This window comes from Cydia strobilella, chromosome Z (genome assembly GCF_947568885.1).
Source record: "Cydia strobilella chromosome Z, ilCydStro3.1, whole genome shotgun sequence".
Taxonomy (NCBI): domain Eukaryota; kingdom Metazoa; phylum Arthropoda; class Insecta; order Lepidoptera; family Tortricidae; genus Cydia; species Cydia strobilella.
Genome location: NC_086068.1, coordinates 14,047,832 through 14,074,498, shown reverse-complemented (window position 1 = coordinate 14,074,498; position 26,667 = coordinate 14,047,832). Strand labels below are relative to the sequence as shown.

Here is a 26,667-nt window from a genome sequence, read left to right as displayed (position 1 = left end):
AACAAATTAAATCTCTTTTCATTTTGTATAAGTGGCCAAGTCGCTAAGACGCATAGTTTCCGAGATATAATCGAAAAACCGAAAAATGGAACCTTCAAACCCCCCTCTCCCCCCCAGCACCAGGGTTATGGCCGGGGACTTTTGATATGTTCATCTCCTAACTAGTCCAAACAAAGCTACGAAGTTAAAAATTGTGTTCCTTGCATTTCCCTCTATACCTTTTTTTGGGCATTTATTTCCTGGCCTATTAAGAAAATAGCCAAAAAATAACCTTTCCCCCCCCCCCTTTATCTCTGAAACTACTGGGTCTAAAATTTTGAAAGAAATATACAAAATAGCTCTTTACGTGTAGATCACAGAAAAGCCTATTAGAAATATGCAGTCAAGCGTGAGTCGGACTTAATTACTTAGTTTTTGATCGTACCCCTACGGATTTTTTAGACATCTCACGTTTCACATATAAAATAGGTACCTACATTGTTAAAAATTGTGTAATGAACGGAACCCTTGGAACGCGAGTCCGACTCGCACTTGGCCGGTTTTCTTGTTTAAATACAAGGAAGACGAGAGTTAATAAAGACAATTTTGTTAATTAACAATTTGATAGCTTGTTGAAAAATTAACTAAGATAATTATTCCGCGAGAATAAATTATTTGAAGTGTTAAAATACACCATATTTTTTTCCTATTTATAAATTAATACTAGGCCTTCGGTTTCCGCGATAGTTACTCATAAAATAAAACTATGAAAACGGATGTATTATAAATTCAATAATCCGTTTTCATTGTTTTATTTCATTAATACTTAGTGAGTATTTACTCTTTATAACATTTATAATCAATCGCGAAAACTTATTTGTAACTAGGTAACTTAAAAAATATATTGAATACGTAATTACGTACTCGCTTTTGGCGCCGCGCGCGCATCCCGAAAATGACGTGAGGAGGGCTATTTACAGCGTTAAATTATAATTATAAATAAATAGAGTTAGAATTCCTCGAGTTAAGATTTTTTATTGGAAAATTCCTAATTAAATGTTAATATTTATTTTACGAGATGATTTGCCTAACGGTAACCGGTTACGGTCCTGGGGTGTCACATAACGTACTCGTACGTACTTACCTACCCTACCTACGCATAGTGCCCATAGCATAGCACACAATACCTATGTCATATAAGTTACAGACTAACAGATGTTGTGCCTACCTATACGTCTAGACTTGAGTAACTATTTACGTGCTAAATATGGAATAGACAAACTTAGTAATTCCTAAAGTACCTGCCTAATACCTAGTAACGCTACGTAGTCTTTTGTTTTGAACGACCAAATCAAGACTACAAGTAAACTAGCACGTTCGGACCTTTTCAGCACGTTAACTATGACGCCACATGTTTATTTATCTTATAAGGTATATGTATGAACATGCTAACTTGGCAGCATGTAGAGATCCAAGCAGCGTGAATGCTGAATATTTACAATGGTCGAAGGTCGCGATGATAGTTATCGGGCTGCTTGGCTGATTCCCTCTTTAAACTACGGCCCTTTGTTCTGCGGCCACAAGCGTGCATACATTATAGTAATATCATGAGATAACCTTTTATTGCTTATACCTACTTGAGAATTCAATTATTTATTTTGTAGGCCAACCACACTACTGGAGCGCACATAACATTGAGGTGAATCAAAATGATTTTGCGATGTAACCCTTAGATGTATTACTTGTAAATATGTTACTATTATTTATTAACTAGTTGCAGTCAGCATCAAAAGTAGCGGATCAGCTTAACAAAAAGGGATATGTTCCTATGTAGAACAATTTGACTGTAACAGATACTTTTGAAAGCGAACTGTACAGATTTATCTCTAATTAGAAAAGTATTCCAGGGTGGCTAATACTTTCGGTGCGTCGTTTCATTGTATCGATGAATTTAAAATTAACTATTCTGTTGATTTCTTCGGCTATATATTTATACGCTCAACAACAATAACATAAATTCATACATTCACTTGTTATAAATGTCTGTTTTAATTCAGCATAACTATCTCTTTTTTTTTCTTATTTAAATATACTGTTGAGTTTTTTGTATCTCGCACTTTCATTCTACGAATTTGTATCATTAAGAATATCTCTGTGTATTATTTTCCAACTAGAGTTAGACCAAGACAAGTTTGCAGCGATTTTGAGAGCACACGCAGTGAAAAACGCCAAAGGCATGGGACAGAAGTGTGGTGGTACCAAGGGCGGACACGCTATACATCAAAAATCACTTTCGTTTCTATGTGTGAACGGCACGTCTGTACATGCGACATGCGTCATAGTGTGAGTAAGTTGCTTAAAAATAGTACTGCAGAGCGGCCGGCAAACGGCCGTCAATCTGCTGTCGCGGGGCGATGTCATTCGAGTCGGGGCGGGGCGGTGCGTGGCCGTGCTGTATGATAATACTATTACTTATTCTGTGGTGGTACTGTTCTTCAAGAAGGGCGACAAAACCCTTTTAATGAATTATAGGCTCATCTCACTTCTGAGCCATGTCTATAAGTTGTTTTCGAGAGTCATTACGAACCGTCTCGCTAGCAGGTTTGACGACTTCCAGCCTCCCGAACAAGCCGGTTTCCGGAAGTCCTTCAGCACCATCATAGACCACATCCACACGCTGCGGCAAGTTATACAAAAGACTGAAGAATATAACCAGCCATTATGCTTTATGTAGACTGTGAGAAGGCTTTCGATTCTGTCGAAACTTGGGCCGTGCTGCAGTATAATACTATTACTTATTCTGTGCTGCAGTCTCTTCAGCAGTGCCAGATAAAGTTTGTATGAGAACGCCACAATGACAGGTAGTCTCCAGGATCGGGACTCGAAGCAGTTTAAAATGATTAAACCTAATTCAGTCTTACTAATGCAATTACAAATGATATTCTACTTGAAAGCATTTCCAAGTAATCATCATCTAAGGCTGTTCTAGTGCTGAACAACTAAAAGTAGGTCCGTACTTACGCAACCAAAACAAATGACAAGACACTTGAATCATAACCTCTTTTCCTCAGTAGTTGCGGTGGTCTATATATGCTTATTTATTTACCACGTAACATGTAAACACCAATTCGTTTATTTCTTATTCAATAAATATTGAATATTAGCTCTTATAGGTATTGCCTGCCCAAATAATGCCCGATGTTACTCTTTCAGTCTTGTAGTAAGTTTATCATTAAGTTTTATAGTATCCATTTAAAACATGACGAACATTCAATTCTTGACATTTGGTAAAAAAATAAATCTAAGCGGATGTAGCTAAAATAGGTAATACTTAATTACACATTGCTCAAACTTCGTGTTTAACTTTTACCTTCTGTGCAATAAAAAACAGCACAAAAAGCAACGATAAACAACGAATATAATTATTATAATGGAATAATTAAAAAGTTATGGTTATAAATAGAAACTTTACATCGCAATTGAAGTGCAACATCGTTATTTCAGGTGTTACATTAACATAAGAAGAAAAATATTGACGACAATAAACAAGGCACCTGTCAACGACGTCGCGCACTTTCATTCTACGAATGTGTAGGTATTATTAAGAATGTATGTATTATTTTTCAACTAACATATAAAGTGAGGTTTAGACGAGCAAGAACTTGCATGCAATTTTCATTACATTGCGGTATCTGATAAACATTTTGAATGCAGTTTCAGCATGTAACGTAAATTGCATGCAAGTTCTTGCTAGTCTAAACTCGCTAAACAGTTATCGGCTTTATTCGGCGTTAATACGAAAGTGGACGGCCACTCGAAACCGCCTTTCCACACAAACGTAGTTCCCATTTTCCTCTCTACAAGACTACGTCTGTATAGAGAAGCGGTCGTCCATTATCCTCTTAAGTTGTGTTAAATGTACATTTAAACGGTTGATGTCCCAAATATTTTCTATTTTAAATTACAGGATAATACACACGTACCTATGTATTATTTCATATAATTATACATTACAGCTTTTATTGTAGGTATCTAAGTAGTCATTGTATTGCTTTAATTCAAAATGCATTGATAGAAAGTACCTACGTTACATAGACGTTAGCGAATATGTCAGTTTGACACTGCTAAGGGTGGTATTCCTGTCCAATTTATTGGTCCAATATGCATTGTGTCTCACTCTCTCATTAAGCAAAACATCAGGGTGCTGCTACGGGGGGGGGGGGGGGGGGGGCACTAGAAATATAGTTTAAGTTAGTAAAGATGGTAGCGATTTCTGTTAATTCATTCTAGACAACCTACTTTTGCGTAAAGTTGACTTCCGATTATGCAAACTACATCAAGTGATTACAAAGGGATATAATTTTAAGGCATAGATACAACTTTAAGAAGGTTGCATATACACCTATTTGTCAAGACCTTTATTTATTTATAATGTTGATAATGTTGTTACCTTCACAACGGTTGTTTCCAGGCAGACAAAAATAAATGTCGTAAACAGATATATGAGCATATTTATCCTCTATTAGTTCTAAAGTGGTAGTTGATTAAAAATGAAGCAAGCCTACCTATAAAAAACACCTTTCAAATTTTGAAAATATATTGGTAATTTTAATTTTGTTTACGAAAAACATGTTCGGTGGCACTGCAAAGATTCGTGCGATTAGATTCCGCCAAAGGCATCTGAGACGAATTAGAGCGCATCTTTGGAGGTACGTGCGTAGACAAGACATACAACCTATGCCTGAAATTCGTCAGCTACAAGAAACACTCAAATCACATCATTCGTTTATTACTCATGTGTCAATTTTAAAGAATATCTGGACCAAACTGAAATTCTCCTAATGTGTATGATCCTGAACAGTTTACCTCCGGAATATCGGAGAAGGAGTTGAGAACCTGGCAAGTCAGTTATGCGAACGCGAAAGAGTTCTAGGTCAGACTAAGATACAAGTTACAGAAGACGAGGCTAATGCAGCTTTGTACTTATACAAAGATAAACAAGGATAAAAAGAAATACAATTTCAAAGAAAATCAGATACTGCAAGTACTTACACCGGTTTTACTATCTTGTATACCGAATTGAAAGCAATAAACATACTTATTTTATTGTTAGGTTTTTTATTTTTATTTCATTCTTTTTAAACCTTTTCTATGTACATAATATTAGGTCTACTTGGAAGGTTTACAAGTAATTTTTTGTTTGATTTCTTGTAACCAATGAGATTTTGTTACAAGAAACTAATAATTTACTTGTAAACCGACCAAGTAGTCCTAGAACGAAAGTACACGTATGGATAGATGCATATGTAGTTGTGCGCACACATACATACTTAGTTTCAGGATGAAGGCAGAGATGGCGCTTTCAAATGAGTTTCCATAAAATGCTTCAAGGGGGCTCTCTTTACCTATATACTTACTTTACTCTTTGGTGCTGCTACAATCAAAGTTTAAAATCACTGCTAGTCTTTTTTTTACTTGCAAGTTAGCGACACCTACCATATTTTGATATAATACTATTACATATATTTTTTTCAAAAATATTAGCTGGGATCAACAAAGTCGAAATAAGCTAATACACACCTACAGACAAACAGACAGACTTTCGCATTTATAATATTAGTATGCATGCACAGGGCGGACACGCTATACATTAAAAATCACTTGCGTTTCCATGTGTGATCGGCACGTCTGTGCACGCGGCATGCGTCATAGTGTAAGTTGCTTAAAATTGTACTGAACGGCCGGCAAACGGCCGTCAATCTGCTGTCGCGGGGCGAGGTAATTCGAGTCGGGGCGGGGCGGTGCGTGGCCGTTCTGTATGATATTACTTATTCTGTGCTAGTATGGATGGGTGAGTTCAAGCTCGACGGATACATGTCGGGTAGCTACAGTTACTTTATGTGCACGAACAGAAGGGAAACAAGATAGGTTGATTCGAGTGTGTCCTTGTAAAATATTATTGTATTTAAATAATACATATGTAGGTACAGTTTCTTTCTAACTTACTTGACGTTGTTTCTCATGTTGTTGAAATTTGTAGCAATGTATTCTCCGTCCACACTGCAACAAAAAACTCTATTTAGCACAATATAAGAAGAGTACTAGTACAACTTTAACTATTAGTCCGGTGGCCGGCTGCATGAAACCCTACCTGATAAAAAAATAGAAAATGCGTACTGTGTTGGGGTAGCTGACTTTTAGTAGCTTCAACTGCTCTTGGTCGGCTGCGGCTTATCCTAGCAAATTTTGTGCGTGGCAAGAAAGTGGTACAAAAATTCATGAAAAAAGGACCTCATCGAAAAGTATAATGGAACTTGTATGTCAGGATAGCTGCCTTTGAGGACAGTAATAAAAAATGGTCGGCCAAATCCTGTGATGGCAGGTTCCTGTGAACGTCCGCTCCGCGCGGATTCGTACCTGGTGCAGGTTGTCCATCGCCATTCAACGTGGTAACGCGGCTAAAAGTGATGGGTACCTTTGCGCCGCGCCGGGGACAACTCGGGGCGACTTTTTGACTAGTCTTAAGTTACAATTGTATCGTTGTTATTATTTTTAGACTTCCGTACCTCAAAAGGAAAAAATTGAACCCTTATAGGATCACTCGTGCGTCTGTCTGTCTGTCTGTCTGTCTGTCCGTCTGTCACAGCCTATTTTCTCCGAAACTACTGGACCAATTCAGTTGAAATTTGGTACACATATGTAAGTTTGTGACCCAAAGACGGACATTTAACGTAAACAAATGCATTTTAAACATGGGGGCCAATTTTGGGGGGGTAAATGAGAAAATTAAAAAATAAAGTTTTTCAAACTATATTGTGTTACATATCAAATGAAAGGGCTCCTTGTGAGAATTTCAAATATATATTTTTCATAATTTTAGGATAAACAGTTTTAAAGTTAAACGTAAGATGTAATAAAAGCCAAATTTTTCACAATTTCTACATGATATTCAAAAAATCAAATCAAAAAAAAAAAACAAAATAGTTTATTGATACAGTGAATATGATTTAAACAAGGTTAAGTAAATTTATTCTAGTTAAACACTGCTATAGGTAGATGTTGTTGCAAGATATAGAAATTGCCCGTGACACCTGCACTAGGCTATGCCTGTCTCGCAGGATGGCACTTTTCCTAGTTTGCCAGTTTATTATTGCTTAGGCGCTAAAAAATACACTACTATCAGCTAAAATACCAAAATGCATGCTACACTACAGTCTACTACTAAGTATACTACAATTTTTTGTGTCTACTATTACTATTAGATTAAGACACTTAGAGAATGCGGAGCGGAAGCAGCTGTTTTGTGAAAACATAAATATTTTGTTTTGTCTGCATTCAGGGTTAATAAATTGTTTTGGAGCTATTTCGTCACCGAAGCTAGACCGCTTTCTGTAGAGGTGATTGCTTCATCCCACGAAGCCCCGTGAAACAGGATTGCCGTGTCATCTGCGTAGCACACAATGTCTGCATTGATCAAGTAGTAGATATTGAAATAAACATTGATGTATTTTAAAGAGAAACATCTTAAGATACATACGAGTAATCAATCATCATCTATGTAACTGCCAACGGGAACATAGTTAAAATGCGTTTCAAACTTCATTAAACTTTTTCTCAAAAACGCGGTTTTTGCATATGTAGATTTGATGATTCAAAAAAAAGTATGAAAAATGAAAAATGAAAAATGAATGTTTATTTTGGTTAAAACATTTCACAATTTACAATTTAGTTATGCTTGGAATCTCCTTGTAAGTATTGTAAATACTTGTGGCAGAAGACCCCGCTACTACTATTAAGGGTTTATAAATAGTAACCGAACATATCATTTGAAGTAATATTTAGGTGAAGATATTATATAATTAGTATGAACTTTAGCTAAAGTAAAGTTTAACATATAATTTATTACAATTAAGTAAAATTAAAATTATTATTTAAAATTAAATTTAAAAACAAAATTATGATATAATGTTGAGAAATTAGTGCACTCAAAACAATTGAATTTACAAAATTGAGATAAAACCTGTGTGTGTGTGTGTGTGTGTGTGTGTGTGTGTGTGTGTGTGTGTGTGTGTGTGTGTGTGTGTGTGTGTGTGTGTGTGTGTGTGTGTGTGTGTGTGTGTGTGTGTGTGTGTGTGTGTGTGTGTGTGTGTGTGTGTGTGTGTGTGTGTGTGTGTGTGTGTGTGTGTGTGTGTGTGTGTGTGTGTGTGTGTGTGTGTGTGTGTGTGTGTGTGTGTGTGTGTGTGTGTGTGTGTGTGTGTGTGTGTGTGTGTGTGTGTGTGTGTGTGTGTGTGTGTGTGTGTGTGTGTGTGTGTGTGTGTGTGTGTGTGTGTGTGTGTGTGTGTGTGTGTGTGTGTGTGTGTGTGTGTGTGTGTGTGTGTGTGTGTGTGTGTGTGTGTGTGTGTGTGTGTGTGTGTGTGTGTGTGTGTGTGTGTGTGTGTGTGTGTGTGTGTGTGTGTGTGTGTGTGTGTGTGTGTGTGTGTGTGTGTGTGTGTGTGTGTGTGTGTGTGTGTGTGTGTGTGTGTGTGTGTGTGTGTGTGTGTGTGAATGTGTGTGCATATGTGTGAATGTGTTTATATAATAACCGTAGTGATTTAAATATTTTGAAATATGTCTAACGATAGTTTAATTTTGATTGATATGAATATGTTGATTGAAAAAGTTGTTTTTTTATTTTTATTTTATTATTGTTGCAATATTTAAGATACGTGATATATTAGGTTTTCAGTTTCCTTGTAACTTAGGTTAATTAACCATTCTAAAAGTGTTTTCTTAAAATTATACGATTGCAGTGAATAAATCGAGATAATATTATTTATATTATTATACAAGTATGGTACTTAGGGACATGTTTTTTTTGTATTAGGTAGCTTATATAACGTAGATTTAGGATTCATGCTTAACTCCATATCGAGCATAAGGACCCTTTGTCCATGGAACGGCAATATGTGATGGAACGTCGCATATTGCCGTGGTAGACCGGTGGTGGCCGTCACGCATTTGGTAGAGGTGATATTTTTTCAGTGATTTGTAAACATATTTTGACGGAAATAAATTATTTTATAGGATTTTTTTATTGGTATGTACATATACAAGCTTTTCAATTGTTGACTTTCCCTTTTTCACGTAGGTACAGATTTGCCCATAAAATATGCCTATGGTAGATGTATCTCGAGATGATTTCAACAGTCAAGGTCAAACGCGATTGGTCGGTTTGTTACGTAGTCCTGTAACTGGCTTGGAATATCCATCATTAAATCCGAATAATATATGAGAGACACCGCTGGTAAAAAGTATATCCAAATATTTTAATAGGAATTTGTCAAAGACATATATGATGAAAAGACGGATTATTTTATTGATGGAAAGTATTTCTATTAGGGCGTTGTCTGTTTTATAAACTATTCATTAGTAGCAATAAACTCGATGACCAACAGATATTCCGAGCAATAGGTCTGTCGAAGGGCTTAACCTTTTCGACGCCAATGACGGATATATCCACACCGTAGGTCCAACGCCAAAGACGGATTAATCCGTCACAGACCACAGAGCAACATAGACCTGCGTGCATATGCATACGGTTCAATTTCAGTTTTGACACTTCGTTGACGTGGCGTCCGAGTGACAGCTTATGTGTTTGAAACGGCGTCGAAAAGGTTAAAGAATAAACCAAAAGGAATAATTAACCATCAGAGAAATTACTTAATAGCTGCCTTTCTTTAACTTATTTAGTAAAATGTATATCAGTTCACGACGATATAAACAGCTAATAGTTATTTACGATACAAATGCGGAAGGTAGGAAATTCGCAACGAGTGGTAAAAAATCAAAATACGACCGAAGGGAGTTTTTTAAATGGAGAAGAGTTGCGAATTACCTATTCGCACGTGTATCGTACAACGTTTAACAGTCTTTAAATTTTCAACATAGTCACGTAGTGCTAATTACCGCACTGGTGCGGTAAAGTAGCACCATATGTACTGTAAAACATATAAGTATATTGCCTAATATGCCTACAAGTTTGCAGTTCAATCTTGAATACTCAATTATATTAAACTCACAAAGAACCTCAACTAAGGAAATTGCAGCCTAGATTGTTACCCGCTACATCGGATATTGTTCAAGGAACTTTTCTGTTGGTCTTTGAGACAATTGTGCCTTTCGGTCACTGCGATTGACGAATGTAATGCAATATCCACGTATTTTAGGTAATACCTTCAATGGAAACAATAGGTAGAATTGGGGCGCGTTAGTAACGCGTGACGGGTATAGTATAGATATATAGTGTAGTGATATCGCTGTGCCGTAATAGTACTTACATTAAATTGTTTTCATAGATCTGACGGAAACATAGAACCTACTACTACCTACCTACCTGCCTAACCTAACCTTACAAGTTCACTCTTTTAAATGTTTTAATATAATGTGTAAGAGGGTCACCCTGAGAGTATGTCCTATGCATCTGCAATAATTGAGTACCTTTACCGATACATCATGTAAATTATGCATGAATATTTAATTTGACAAACTAACGAGCATATGTATGAATACAGTTATATGCATTGAAGCAGAGAAAACAAATAACTAAAATATAAATTATTAAACGGACTAAATTATCTTCAGTAGGTAGCCAATTTGCCAATATCAATGCTTTTATAGTCAGAATGGAAACAAATCAATATTCAATAACCATAAACGTCATTCAATTGAGTTTTAATCGAACAGATGGTACTGGACGTGTTGGCCGTGACGCAGTCCCGGCGGAGATGATTGCTTAAATAAGGTCGGTCGGTAAGACGCGGTGGCGGTGGCGGTGGCGGTGGCGGTGGCGGTCGCGGTCGCGGTGGCGTCTACAGACTACAGACTGTACAGACAAACGGCAACAGGCCTCTGCTAGAGGCCGGTGCGAATGCGAACTGTTTTCGTTCAATGGTTTCGGTGAAATAATGAAAAAATAAAATGAAAATGAAAATATTTTATTACATTAATTTTATTTAATAACTCCCTTTTAAGTATATTATACCTGTATCAGGAAGCCCCGCTCCTCCGTAGCAACAAGTTGTAGTTTAACAAAAGCAGAAAGAAAACTTAAGCTAATACAATTTTATCTACATTAAATAATAGGCGCTATTTTTGTTTTTGATGTACCCATATCATTCTTTCACGGTGGAACAAACTTTCAACGTCAAGCGGTTAAGAGGGCGCGTAAACCCAGCTAATTAGAAAGGAATAAAAAATACGACGCGCCGTGCGAAACTTGCAACGGAAGATTAGACGATCGCGCGGATTTTAACGTTTTTCCTCAATAACTGAAATTATCCTTCTGATTAAAATTTCGTTGCTAAAATCCCTCGGCTATATCACTAGCTATTTTATTCTAAAATTATACTGCTATGGAATGCTGGGTAATGATATAAAATTGAAAATAAATGAAAATTAGACATGTTTTCGTGATTTTTTTCTATCGAGCCAACTAACCTTTTAAGGTTTTGCTTGCAGTCAGCTCTCGAAAATATAGTCTAGTTTCTATATGATTTTTTTCATTGCATTTGCCCTTCATTAAAACGTTGAAAAATTCATAATAAAAACTGCAATTTTGCAGGAGCCCCCTCTTAATACCTAAGCATTGAGTGGACAATAATTTTAGCTTCTTTTAATATATTCATTCTACTTAACCTTGATGTTATTTTCCCAAATTTGAATTTCAGATTCAGTAAATAGTTATTTGTTTTACAAGGGGACAAAGTTGTTGAACCCCTCGTGCTAATATTGATAACCGAGCAAGCGAAAAATTCCAAAATTGAACAGAGATTGAATTCCAAAGTTGCGAGGGTTTCAAGGCACGAGGGTTAAACAATAAACAAACTTGCTACTGAGTAAAAAACAAAATTTTTTTACAACACAAACGCGAGGAAAATATTAACTATAGGTAAGACGTTACAAATCAAATCAAAATGAACGCTATCAAATATTTACCATTCAAAAACATCATCTAAAAGCCAACTCTACCAGCCGTAATAAGGAATCGACTCAAAATTTGCATTAACTTACTATGCCTCTCTTATGGATAAAATGAAACTTTTTCATCTGTTTTTGAAGGAGCCTTGATGAGCTAGAGCAGTGAAAAAAAGCGTGTTATTGATGCAAAGTTTCATATTGTTCAATAAAAACAATCAGCTTCAAAAGTAGGTATTTTTGTAAAAAGTATGAATTATCACCGACCGAGGGCGTGTAAAGCCAGAAAATTAGAAAGGAACAAAAATTACGACGTGCTGCGCGAAACTTGCGACGGAAGATTTGACGAACGCGCGGGTTTTGATGTTTTACCGCAATAAATCTGAAAGTATACGCTGGTCAAATCCCTCGGCTATATCACTAGCCATTTTATACTAAAATTATACTGCTATGGAATACACAATAGAAAATTCGTATTTTTTTTATCGAGGTACCTAAGGTTTTTCTTGGAATCTGCCCTCGGAAATATAGTCTAGTTTCCGTATGATTTTTTTCATTAAAACGTGTAAAAATAAAAATAAAAACTACTATTTTGCGGTAGCCCCCTCTTAACAGTAAGTTACACCATGTTACACCTATGTGCGTAGGTACTTACAATTTTCGAAGTAACAGGTCCTCAAAAGGAAAGAATTTAATTGATAAAAAAAACAGTATAATATACACGTATGTATCCTACTCGCAATATGAAGTTTTGCAACTGAAGAACAATAGTTATTTGTGCAACAAGAGAGGAAAGTTGGTTTTTCTTGCAAAAACACGAGATGTAAAATAACTTTGCTCTCGTGTTGCACACATAATTTTTCACCTCAGTAGTGAGAACATATTAAAGGTTAAAATGTATCTCGAATTAAACAGAATAAACAAAAAAAAAAGGACGAGACGGACCGGACCGGACCGGACCGGACCGGACCGTACCGTACCGTACCGTACCATATTTTTTTTAAATAAAAGTATGAAGTTCATGGCCTTCACTAAATTAAATAGCTACATTGTTTCACTCCCTGGAGTGAGGAAAGTCGCACTTTCCTCACTCCAGGGAGTGACGAAAGTAGGCTTGTTCGAGCTGCTGAGGTGAAAATGTAATCGCGTTAACGTGATCAAAAATAATGTTTTTGTACTCACTACAGCAACATGAATTGTCGAGTCGAGGTGTTAAACAATTAAAACATGTTTGTTGTTAAGCATATACCTAATATTAATGGGTGATTCTTAAATTGTGTTCAAAATTTTTCTTTTCAGAATTTGTAATTTGCTAATTTAGATTAGCAAATTGCAGTGTTGCTGTTCTTAAAAAAAACTTTAAAAAGGCTTACTTATTTTCATAAAAATACATATGCTATTCTTACAGATAACACAAAAAACGTAAGAATAAGAATCACACTAATCTCAAGAGGTGTTAAATCGGTATCTATATATTTATTAGCACATTCATATTAATAGTATACAGAATTGTAACAACAAAACACCAAGTCTGACAGCGGGAGGTCACAAGTGATGTTGTGTCGCCGCATGCCATTTATCTATACTCTTACCGGGATTCGATCTCAGCCAATCAATGCCTAGTTATCAGTTTCATTTATGGTATCATATTAGGGTTATAAAAATGGAAATTAGGATACCTACACGTATTAAGAAAATTAGTTATTAGGTAAATACAGCCAGTACGATGTATAGTTGGACATATGTGACGTTTTCAATCAAAAGGTACCACATTGTCGCTTACCATAAGGACGAGAATTTCTTGTATCTTTATACGAAAAACCTGTCAGAGCGTCCTTATGGTAAGCGACAATGTGGTACCTTTTACTTGAAAACGACACATATAATAGTAAAAATGAAATAAATGGAACAAAAAAAATCCACATCAAATTATTGCCATGTATCTGGGGGCACAGTAGTGCCCCCGCCAAGTCGAGCAAAACAAAGAGGCACGGCCGTACCATCCTTTTCTCGAAGCCAGTCAGGACATTTTCAACGTCCTGTAATTTTGTGATAGCTAAAGCTAGAATGCTGAATTTTCAGTGACGTATAGAGCATAACATGATTTATATATATTCTCAATAACATGTAATTTGAACATGTAGTTAAGGAATTATTACATGTCAAAGTTCCTTAGTTTTTGTCACTGACACACTCACTCACGATCATCATAATTCTAAGGTACTTCTAGCAGACCCATAAGCTCCAAATTTAAAACGTAATTAATTTCTAGCGTATTAAGCCAATAAAAACTTTAATATACTGCAATATCAGTCACGTTTTAAAGATTTAATAACTGCACAAGTAAGTTTGTAATGTAATCCTATATAAATATATGCGATAACAAAGTTACGTTTGCAGTTCCTACATTTAGTAGGTTAAGTATAGGTACGCTACGTTGTACGATGTGTGTATGAATAAAGATGTGTATAATTATGATATATTTATACATAGTATGAGTATGGTATGGGTACGAAAAGAAGGACTGCCTACAAAAAGAGATGAGATCCCATCAAAAACATTACATGTAAAAAGATGCGTCTCGCAACGCAGTTCTACTATTACAAAAAAGTTTTGAGATGTAATGTGAATGTGAAACCAAGTCGGTTATTTTAGTCAGTGCCAGGGGGTGTTAAAACCGTAACAATATTAGATACCTTTATTTTTTTAATACATACATATAATGACTTGGCACTGGACTTGGACTGTAAGACTCCGCTGTCCGTCTGTCTGTCAGCAGGCTGTACTCTTTATGAACCGTGATAGCATGACAGTTGAAATTTTCACAGATGATGTATTTCTGTTGCCGCTATAACAACAAATACTAAAAAGTACGGAACCCTCGGTGGGCGAGTCCGACTCGCACTTGGCCGGTTTTTTTAATAAAACAAAAAACTCATTTCCTAAACGAATTATGCCGTTTCGTTACTATAAATGTACCACCGGAACCGGAATGTAGTGGAATTCCAAAAACAGCCTGTAGGTTTTATTTTTTCGTCTATGCAATGAGGATATAATAAGATAGAGCGGTACTGTCATAGTAAATTTTGTAACCACTGTAAATTCACTGCCATCTATCGACATACTTTAAAACTAAAAATGAAGATTTAAAAAAATACGTTAAAATGTTTTTAAATATGGATAAATTATTTTTTTATTTGCATTAATTATTTTTATATGATTTTGACCCATGTTCTTTCACTGGTATGCGTTAAAATTATAAATAACAAACGAAACAGTCAACGCCCTCTATACGAGTGTAGGCCAAAACTAGTGGCGCCATCTGATCGAGAGTCAAATTTTCGTGATTTTCGTGGCACGTTTTTTCCTTAGACTGTATCCATCTATTACGGAGTTAAATCTATCTTTGGTCTATGTCATTCGCGCAGCTGCAGCCTGCTTGTGACGTCGTTGGATAATAAAAATAAAATAAATAATAAATAAAATGTCGGGCTTAGTGCGCATCAACATCACTGTAATGCGCAATAAAACACTATTCCGGTTTTTAATGTCATGATGCCTCGTGGCGCCTCGCCATTGTAAGTGGCGATCATTTCCATCAATAGGAAACTTGTAGCCAGTCGATAAACTAGCTTACAGCCAACAGATTTTTAGGGTTCCGTAGACAACAAGGAACCATGATAGTTTTGCCATGTCTGTCCGTCTGTCTGTCTGTCCGTCTGCCTGTTCGCGGCTTAGCTCACTGACCGTTAGTGCTATAAAGCTAAAGTTATACAAATCAAACACGCCGACAAAGTGGCAAATAAAAAGTAGAAAAACATTTTTAGGTACTTCTCCTATATGTAAAATGGGCATTTAATGTTTTTTCGTACAATGTGGGAGTCGTTGGATAGGTCTTACAAAAATAATAAGGGTTCTTCTAAAACTATTTTCTACTAAAACGAATGTTTTCGGAATGAATAAGAAAAACCCAACCATGAAACTTCAACCATGGGTCCAAAATTAATAAAAAAATAATGCTTAAAAAATATTTTTGAGTTAATGCAACAAATCTTGTTGTTTTATAGACTGCAATTTATATACAATAATGAAACTCCAGGTCTTAATTTAAGAACTATTTGTAAACTTGTTTGTAAACGACTGTTTGTTTCTTAAATAAATAAATCTCCCCTTCTTAGCACTTAAGTATAAGTAAACAGACGTTACGTACAAGTGCTGCAAAGACACTCCCTTTTGCTTGTTATGTACCTACTTTACTTATACCTATAATATATGCGCAGCCTGCATTATGACGGACAGGTAACTACGGAAATAATCATAATCATAAGCTTTGACTCTCATACTTATTACCTCAGAAGTTTCAAGCGCGTTATAGTGGATATAATAAAGAAGTCTGAAAACTCACGCAGCTGTAGGTAAATGTTTGGACTGTTGATTCTTAGATTATATAAGCTGAGTTGCTGGTTAGAGACGTCAAGCTTTACGAATCTTAATGACTAATGAGGCAACTGGCCTAATAGTAGGGCGGCGGAACAGGTTTTAGGTATTTTCGTTCATGTTATCTTGGATATGGGTGAATATGGTATCAATGCATTCAGTTTGATGTCCTGAACACAAATATATGAGGTGATAAATGGTGGGGATAGTTACTGTGATGTCATAAAGTCGGCAGTACAAAGTTTTTAATTTTTTCCTTTTAAATATACCATGTGGGGTACCAAATGAAAGGGCTTTGTCAGTAAATTACAAATATATAACACACTAACATTTTCTACTTAGTCTAACAATTTTTAGAAAACGTTTTCACAATTCAGACTTGGCTTTGAACTGCTCTAAATTGAAAATGGCTAAATGGATTATTCCATATTTTATACGTAATGACTGCGAATATCCTCTTTATTATGTTTAAAAATAATTAACCAGATATAGGTATTCAGAAATAAGAAAAATACATCAAGTTGAATAACAGTGTAGTTTTCTCTTACAGTAGATACGATTTTTTTATACTGAAATCTTACCATGTGGGACATAAAAAAAGGGCATTTTCAATACTTAGTCAACAATTTTTTTGAAATCGCCCAAGTAGTGGTATTGTTATAGTATGATATATATTTGTAATGTATTACTCATAAAGCGCTTTCATTTAACTCACATGGTATGTTTTCAGTGAAAAAAAAAATTGTATTTTAGTAGTTTCCTATAGGTAATATAAAATTATACTGTTATTCAAATAGGGGATATTACTGCAATGTTCTGCCACCAGAGTGCAGGACTGGTCTTTTTAGTAAACCATAGAGTAACTTATACATACGAAATTTATATTTTCTTGTTTCTAGATAGACCCTCAGATCGTGGTAGTGGCGCCACCTACGCAAAGTTTCGAGTAATGTTCCTTATTGCCGATAAATGTGACCAGATGTGACAAGGATGGGGGGAGGGGTAATTAATGGATGACCCCTTATGGAGAAAATTTTTATAATGACAAAGTTTATTTTTCCCCATAAATTATATAACGAAACATTAGAATGTATTCTCCATATGAAGGTCCCATCACAGACTTCGTTTGTTCGGTCTAAGCTCGGGATTCCCTGGAGCCTACCCGCAATCTATATGAGCAGGATTTATTATTTACCCTCGCTCGTATTTTGCTTGCAGGTACACCATAGCGTTTGGTATGAATCGATTTTAAGGAATATACCTAGAATCAAAAATTACATACCTATAAATTTTGTAGGCACTATTTACTAAATGGTTATAGCTACACATTTTTTAGGGTTCCGTAGTCAACTAGAAACCCTTATAGTTTCGCCATATCCGTCTGTCTGTCCGTCCGCGGCTTTGCTCCTTGATCGTTAGTGCTAGAAAGTGCTGCAATTTGGCATGGATACATAAATCATGCACAGAACGGTAAAATAAAACTACAAAAATGTTTTTTTAGGGTACCTACCTACCGCTAATACAAAATGTTATTTTTTTTTCGCTTAACCCAATGATATGATAAACTAAACTTTCATATTAGTCAAATTTTAATGGCATGCATTTAACAGATCACCAGATTTAGTAAAATTTAACACCAAAAAAATCGTTTTTACCACAAAAAATAATGAATGATCACCAAAATAAGAACTCCTATTTAATGAGAAATGACTACCAAATTTGTACCATTTTTTTATCCTTTTAAAACAAATAACACCAAAATAATCATTATTAATCCAAAAATAGTAAATCATCACCAAACTAAGAACTCCATTTTAATGTGAAATAATAACCAAATTTTTTTAATTTTGCTATCCTATTAAAGCAAATGACTCCTAATTAATCATTGTAAACCCAAAAATAATAAATACCACCAAAATTTTAACCACATTTTAATAAGAATGTGCATATTTATCATCTCGTCGTTATTTCATTAAATTAATTAATACACTTCGTCACCTTTTTCTAGTAGCATTTCTTTTCTGTAAGGTTCTAAGGCTCGCAGTTCTTACCTAACCTAACCCACTTTTTAGTAGCGTTTCGTTTCTGTAAGGGTCGCAGTTCTAACCAGACCCACTTTTCTTGTAGCATTTCGTTTGTGTCAGGGTCGCAGTTCTAACCTAACCTAACCCACTTTTATAGTAGCATTTCGTGTCTGTAAGGGTCGCAGTTCTAACGTACTGTGCGGGGTACGGGGGGTTGAGCGGGAGGGGCTAGTAATTTTTTCATGCATACCCGAAATGGGTAACTGTTGAAACAAATTGTAATTGTATCATGATTACCACCTACAAATGTACACAGTACTGCAATAAATCATTCTTATTCTTATTCTTTTCTTATTCATCATTTTACTTTATTTGGTAATATCATAGAGTAACTTATACTAGAGCGGTACTGTCATAGTAAATTTTGTAACCCCAGTAAATTCACTGCCATCTGTCGACACACTTTAAAACTAAAAATGAAGATTTATAAAAATACGATAGAATGTATTTAAATATAGATAAATGATTTTTTTTATATGCATTAATTATTTTTATGATTTTGACCCATGTTCTTTCACTGATATGCGTTAAAATTGTTAAATAACAAACGAAACCGTCAACGCCATCTATACGACTGTAGGCCAAAACTAGTAGCGCCCTCTGAACGAGAATCAAATTTTCTTGATTTTCGAGGCACGTTTTTTCCTTAGACTGTATCCATCTATTACGGAGTTATATCTATCTTTGGTAATATGTAATTATGTATACGTTTTTTGGTAATCATAGCGGTTTATTTAGGTAAAAATATCGCATTAATTTGCTCTTCAAGATTTGGTGGTCATTCATTATATTTGGTAATCATTCATGATTTTTGGTGTTTGAATACAATTTGAAGTGCAGTCGTGGTTTAAGCAGGTGTTAGTTTTGTAATTTTAGACCTTATTTTTTTGGTGTTTAGTATTTTTTTTTGGTGAGAGATTTCTTTATTTAGGGTACCGAAGTATTTTTTGGTGGTCATTATATTTGGTGCCAATTGTAATTGTTAAAACAGTTAGTATGCAGTGTTGCATCTGTCATACTGCCGGCCGCCCCTCGCCCCGGCCGCGGGCGGGCCGGCCGGGCCGCGGCAGGCGGTCGGGCCGGCCGGGCCGCGGCAGGCGGTCGGGCGCGCCGGTGCCCGCCAGTCCGACCAATTAAAGAAGGGGCTCCGTTTCCATGCATATTATTATCAATCAGTTTACCTTCTTAACTCAGTCGGATAATATAATGAAAAAGCACGAGTGTTATAATATACTGAAAATATCTAGGATTATGAGCCAAAAATCGGTAGAATAAAAACCTCGTTATGAGCAAGTGTGTTGAAAATTAAATTACATATTGGGTTGTTTCTTACTACTTTTTCATAGTTCAAACTAATAAAAGCTTTGTACAGATACTATATATGTGATGGCGACTGTACGTATATTGCATGCGTAATATATAAAAACCGGACAAGTGCGAGTCGGACTCGCCCACCGAGGGTTCCGTACTTTTTAGTATTTGTTGTTATAGCGGCAACAGAAATACATCATCTGTGAAAATTTCAACTCTCTAGCTATCACGGTACATGAGATACAGTGCCATATAGCCTGGTGACAGGCAGACAGACGGACAGACGGTCAAAGGAGTCTTAGTAATAGAGTCCCGTTTTTGTTTTTACCCTTTGGGTACGGAACCCTAATAAATGATTACATAGCTCTACATCAAGTACGGTTAATTTGTGTGGTATACATAAACATGTTCCTGTTCAAATTACAAATGGAGATTATTTAGAAATGGTTGTTGTACCAGCAAGATGTTGCTTTAATAGGACACTGTTGTTTTTACTGCCGACGTCCACACGCATTTTACGATGATGGGATGGATTGCTCTCGGAAAATATAGACATTTTTATGGTCGAGTAGAGGTGTAAATATGACGCAGGCAAGCCAGGAGCTATGGAGCGTAGTCGTAAGGTCGGGCATCAACGGAAGTGTCTCGGCTCGGATCGCGGCACTTGACATTATCAGAATCCACTAATACGAAGGATGCGCTCGCTCATTACTATACGTAGTACGATCTTTGTATCTTAACGATCAAATATCAGGCAAACTACAAAAAGGGGTTAAACTAACTTTTATGTTATTGTTACGGCACTATTGACTCGTACGCAGTAATAATGAACATTCGTCAGCTTGTCTTGGTAAAAAACCTGCACCACGACTGCTTCACTGTGATTGTTAGTGTTTCTGCTCTAACGTATAATCATTAAAATTTTCAGTAGGTAGCGTGCGTTCAAAAGGTTTTTAGTAATAGCTTAATAAACAGTACCTATTTTTTTCACCCGTACGTGAATAATCATCATGAAAATTATTTTTTAATACAGTTGCTCAAAAAGTGCTACTTTACGTAGCTGTTTAGCGTGCGGAAAGTTGGTTTTTGCGAACTAGTGCTTTGCACTTTTCCAATTTTTTTTAAATTTATACTTGTTCCAATTCCAATTCACGACTACTTATTGACGAGTGTTAATATTAGTTTCCTTTAAACGTCGTAATCTACATAAAAACCTACTGTTTATGTAAGAATACGAAAAATATACATATATCATATTTTTTATTACTTACTTTCTTCATCATTATAACACGTTTATTTCTTAATATTGAATATTGAAAAATCTGAATGGAACGGAATAGCTATTATGGAAGGTATGTGTGTGTGTGTGTGTGTGTGCGAACGAACATTGCTCTCCTCGGTCTGCCGTGTTATGGGAACATTGGGAACCGGGGGGTACTCCCGCGCGCGCAGATATGGCTCCGCGTAAATTAATCATTAAAATTAGTAATACTGCCTAACATTATCGGAAACTGTGATATAAACATAAACAGTGTTGTGAAATAAGTGTACGAATAAAAATCCAGCAGTATCATGTTTTTCGAGAATTCGGACTAAATTCAGAAACGAAGTCTAGGCTACGTAATTCTCGACGTACCCGCGAGGTCGTCGTGTTGAAAAAATCCGTTGAGTGCCACCTAAAACTAAGTGAAATATATCCGTAATTGTGATACGTTTTGGATTGCAGTGAAGTAGTTGGAATAATTTGTGCAAATTAACAAACTGCGGTACAAAATGGCTAAATGCGGCTGGTGTAAAAAGTATATGATGCAAGCGGATGGCGCGACTTGTGGGTCGTCAGTGTGTAAATTCAAGACCTACCATAGGGATTGTGTTGGAATGACGGCACAGACGAAAATAAGCGCTTCTTGGATATGCCCTTATTGTAAACCAACTACGCCCAAGGACAATATCACACCGGGTAAGGGCACCGTAAGTGACGCCGAGCTCCAGATTCAAGACCTGAATCAGAATCGTAGTCCCAGCAGTGGTACAGTGGGTACCGACCCTGAGCTTCTGATCTCCGAGCTGCGGCAGGTCAGGAAGGACATTAATTCCCTTCGAGGAGAGATAACCCAGTTCCGCGAAGAGATGAAGGAAGTCCGAGCTGATATTGCAGCATGCGATAAGAGTATGACGTCATTGTCGGCACGGGTTGACGGAATAGACAAGCAGGTTAACAACTTGGAGGCCAAGATCGACGAAAATACGAACACGGTGACTCAGATGACGCAGCGGCTTGACCATATTGAGGCACGGCTGAATGACTCGGAGAAGTGCCAAGCGGATAGTCATGTGAAAGAACTGCAAGCCACTGTCGAGCAGCTTAAGACCGAACTGAACGACAAGGAGCAAGACTCTCACATTACCGACCTGGAAATCAGCGGGCTCCCGGAACAAAATAACGAAAACTCCGTGCACATCGTTAAACTGATCGCCGCGAAGATCGGCGTCAACATCGACGACCGTGATCTGGTGGAGGCTTAGCGTGCCGGGCCTAAGCGGCTGGACGCGGCGCAGGCCGCTGCACCTGCGGAGCCGGCGACGGTGGCGCGCGCGCCGCGTGCGCGGCCGCTGGTGGTACGCTTCGCGCGCCGCAGCGTCCGAGACGCTGTCCTTCTGTCCTCAAAACACGTGATGTGGGGCTACCAGGTGGTCATCTACTTATATAAATGAAAGGCTCACTCGTACGAACAGGCGTTTGTTTGGAAAAGCAAAAGAAATGGTCAAAAATTTTCAGTGGAAATATGTTTGGTCCTACAATGGTCGAATCCTTGTACGGAAAGCGGTCGGACTTCTTGCGCATCGTATCAGCTGTGACGCTGACTTAAATAGTGTTTTTTCGAGCGCCCCAGCTGACAAAAATAAATGAACTTGTTAATGTGTTTGTCTCCTTAAGGAATTTAATTGTGTTCAGTATTCTGTGTTTTACTATAGAACATGCATGTTATAAGTTTAGTGAATCTAGAATATATGTGTTTATTTTATCTCGTCTAGCAATTGGGATGCTCCTAAAAACATTTAAATATTATACTATGCTGCATACCTATTACTTACCCATAATCTATCATCACGCGCAGTTTAATATATAATATACTCAAATTACGTAAAGTGAACAGAAAACATAAAAAAAAGTTTGTTTAAGGTTGGGATTACTAAACGTACGGTCGTTAAACACGGGGCGTGAGGAATTAATAATAACAGTGGAAAAAAACTCGCCACGTATTCTCGCTTTAAATGAAACTTGGCTGAAATCAGGTAGTAAATAGGGTGCACCGCAAATTCCTGGGTACGTATTTAAGCATAAGCCTAGGGCGGGTGGCGGGCGCGGGGGTGGCGTTGGTTTTACGTGCGGCGCGAGATGCGCGTGCGCGTGCGTGCACATCCACCGGCCCCGCACGAGCAAATGTGGTTGGAGGTGACGCTGCCCGGCGCCCGCCGCGCCGCCGTCGGCACAGCATATCGTCCTGAGGCCGTACCGGTAGCACAAGCCCTTGATGCCCTGGGTGAGTCTGTTAATGCTTTTGCCTATTGTAATTATATTTTCCTGCGGACTGATTTTAATGTTGACCTTATGCGATCGAGTAGCACCGTCGCTCAGGATCTTAGTGCGTTTTTTAGCGAACATAATCTAGAACAGTTAGTGAAAGAGCCGACACGAATGGGCGACACTTCTAGCACAGTTCTAGACCTAGTAATAACCGATTCACCTCAGCTATGTACTCGAGTCGAGGTTCATCACAACCAATCAATTAGTGATCATGCTCTTATTGTTACTGAGTTTAAGATCGCAAGTCCGCGGCAGTTACCTCGCTATTGTTATAAACGCGTGCTTAATAATATAAATGAGCTTGCCTTTACAAAAGATTTAGAGAGTATACCCTGGTCAGAAATTATTCATATGGGTAACGTCAACAGTATTATGGTGACCTTTTTTAATCGATTAATAATTGAATTATTTGACAGACATGCTCCATATGGAAAAAAACGTATTCCAGATAATATTAGTCCGTGGATTACAGATACTATAAAAGAGATGGTGGCACTTAAAAATTCTGCGTTTATGAATGCGCGTCGTACTAAGGAAAAACCACAAATTGAATATTATAAAAGCTTGCGTAACTATGTTAACACGGCAATTAAAAAAGAAAAGCAAGCTTACTTTGAATGTTATGTAAATAAAAAACTTTTATAAAAAAAAAGATAAACCGACTTCAAAAAGAATGAAATAAAATATTATCCTTTTTAGGGTTCCGTGTTTAAGTATATGCGTTACCAACTGATATGTTTGAAGTCGGTGCCAAGCCAAATTTTAAACCAGGGATTTTGGTGCAATTCGATAAAGATGCGGCTATATAAGTATGTACGTTGGATTACCTAATGCAGCGTACTACGTAGGCGAACAACACGCGAATGCGAAGCGGCGCGGCACGGTGCCTTAATTAATCCTTTGATACCTATATAGAAGTGTCCTACGTGGGCGATCTCGTTGCGAACGCGAACGCATTGGGCCGGCCGCGCCGTGCCGCGTCGCTTCGCTTCGCGTTCGCGAGTGTTCGCCTATGTAAGACGTAGCGTTACACGACGACAATAAACGAACTTCCTGTACACCTCAGAACAGAACACACGGTTGAACCTTCTTGGCGCAGTTCGTACCATGCTTGTCGGCACGTTAGTGTAAATCTAATACGTTTTGTCGTCGTATTTTTTTAAAGAGCATTTCTTACTAATTCTTAAACAGTCATAGCACGCAAGTGTGGGATTGGGACTGAGTTATTTTCTGTCGCTTATCCAGAGGACTACATTTCAAAATATAAAACAATTCAAGGAACCTTCATGCAAAATTTCAGCTAAAGCGGTTCAGTTGTTTAGCCATGAAAAGGTAGCAAAGAGGCAGACATAATTGCTTTCACGTTTATAACTTTTGTACAGTTGTAATGGGATTTATAGACATAAAGCTGATTTCGTTTACTTGGAGTACTTGGCTTGGCACCGACTTCAAACATATCAGTTGGTAACGCATATACTTAAACACGGAACCCTAAAAAGGATAATATTTTATTTCATTCTTTTTGAAGTCGGTTTATCTTTTTTTTTATAAAAGTTTTTATTTTTCCATTTTTAGTTTTAAAACATTATTAAGAGCGTGACGCATGAATGAAAAACATAATCATGTTTATCTGTAAATTCGTAAACTTTATTAAATAATCAGAATTTTCCTCGAGTCCGTCTGGGAAATCATTCCTGTCAGTAAATCCATTCTCCGCCCCGCCACTGACCCAATCCCTCAAACCCCCCGATCACTCAACCTCACAGCACATCAACCCCTGATCACTGAACCCCTCAACCCTAAACCACCAACTCTTCAACCGCCATTTCCCGACCCCTAACCCCAGACCCCTTAACTCCTAACCCTAACCCCCAATCCCACTCCCAACCCCTCAGTCTCCGACCCATCAACTCACCTCCCCTCAACCCCCAACCTCAAACCCCCCAAACACTAATACCCTCTACCTTCACCTCTCAGTCTCTTTGGTTGTTTCCAACACTACCTACATCAAAAATCATAATACACATACGAGGGAAGTTATCAGTAGCCTTACCACGAGTTTGACATTGATATATTCGCTATCGTGTGCGTAACTTACTGTTTATGCATCTCGCTCGTACTGGCGTATTAGTGTACAAAGTAAGTTACGAAGAATATTTAGTGCCAAACTCGTGGTTAGGCTACAGTTGCACTACATCAAATTGGTGGTTTTGGTGAGGAAATGCTTGAGTTACTTTAGGATACACCGAAATTACCATACACGTGCCTTTAAAAATTAAGGAGTTCCCTCAATTCCTCACGGATTCCATCATCAGATCAAAACCAAAAATATTACGGAAACACCTTGGAGAGGTAACTTCTTTCAAACAGAAAAAGAATAACTCAAATCGGATCATGGGTGCCGGAGTAATCGCTGAAATCATTATCATCAAAACAATCATCATCATCAAGCTCCACTTCATCAAATTGGTGGTTTTCGAGAAAAAATGATCAAGTTGCTTAAGAAAACGACCAAATCACCATGCATGTGCCTTTAAAAATTGAGGAGTTCCCTCAATTCCTCATGGATCCCATCATCAGAACAGCACCAGATTAATGTGGAACCACCTTGGAGGTAGTTCCTTTCAAACAAAAAAAGAATTGTTCAAGTCGGACAACGGGTCTCGGAGTAATCGCTGAACATCCTACATTAAAAAAATCATCATCACTACTTTCAAAACAATCATCATCATCAGGTCCACTTCATCAAATTGGTCGTTTTCGAGAGAAAATGCTCAAGTTGCTTATGAAAACACCCAAATCACCAAACATGTGCCTTTAAAAATTGAGGAGTTCCCTCAATTCCTCAGGGATCCCATCATCACATCAGAACCAGATTAATATGGGACCAACTTGGAAGTAGCTCCTTTCGAACAAAAAAATAATGACTCAAATCGGACCACGGGTCTCGGAATAATCGGTGAACATACATAAAAAAAAAAAATAGCCACAACCGAATACAGAACCTCCTCCTTCTATGAAATTGAAGTCGGTTAAAAATATAAATAAACCTTATATACTATGTGGCAGCATCTTAAAAGACATACAGAGGTCGGCAACGCGGCCATTGAAAAACAGCTGAGTCCCGAGCCTATTAACGCACGCAGCATTTATAATATTGTTAATTATAATTCTAAATGTCATATATGTATATATAGTTAGTTCCTACTTGTATAATAATACTGCTGTAATTTAAACTTGTACCTACTACTGTTTTTTACTGTTTTTTTTTGTAAACTTACTGCGACAATAAATGACTTTTTATTTTATTTATTT

The 26,667-nt window shown here is 37.1% G+C and overlaps 1 protein-coding gene across 6 annotated transcripts in view; it reads right to left on the bottom strand.

The window, feature by feature from the left end:
* The window catches only part of LOC134754214 (neprilysin-2), a 278,975-nt gene that overhangs the window by 55,162 nt on the left and 197,146 nt on the right, over positions 1–26,667 (bottom strand). For 5 of the 6 annotated variants that reach the window (XM_063690377.1, XM_063690378.1, XM_063690382.1 and 2 more), the window contains exon 2: positions 5,986–6,039. The exons of the other annotated variant lie outside the window; for it this stretch is intronic. In XM_063690377.1, coding sequence (XP_063546447.1) covers positions 5,986–6,039 — 54 coding nt within the window. The remainder of the gene's footprint in view (positions 1–5,985; positions 6,040–26,667) is intronic. 6 annotated transcript variants of the gene reach the window in all.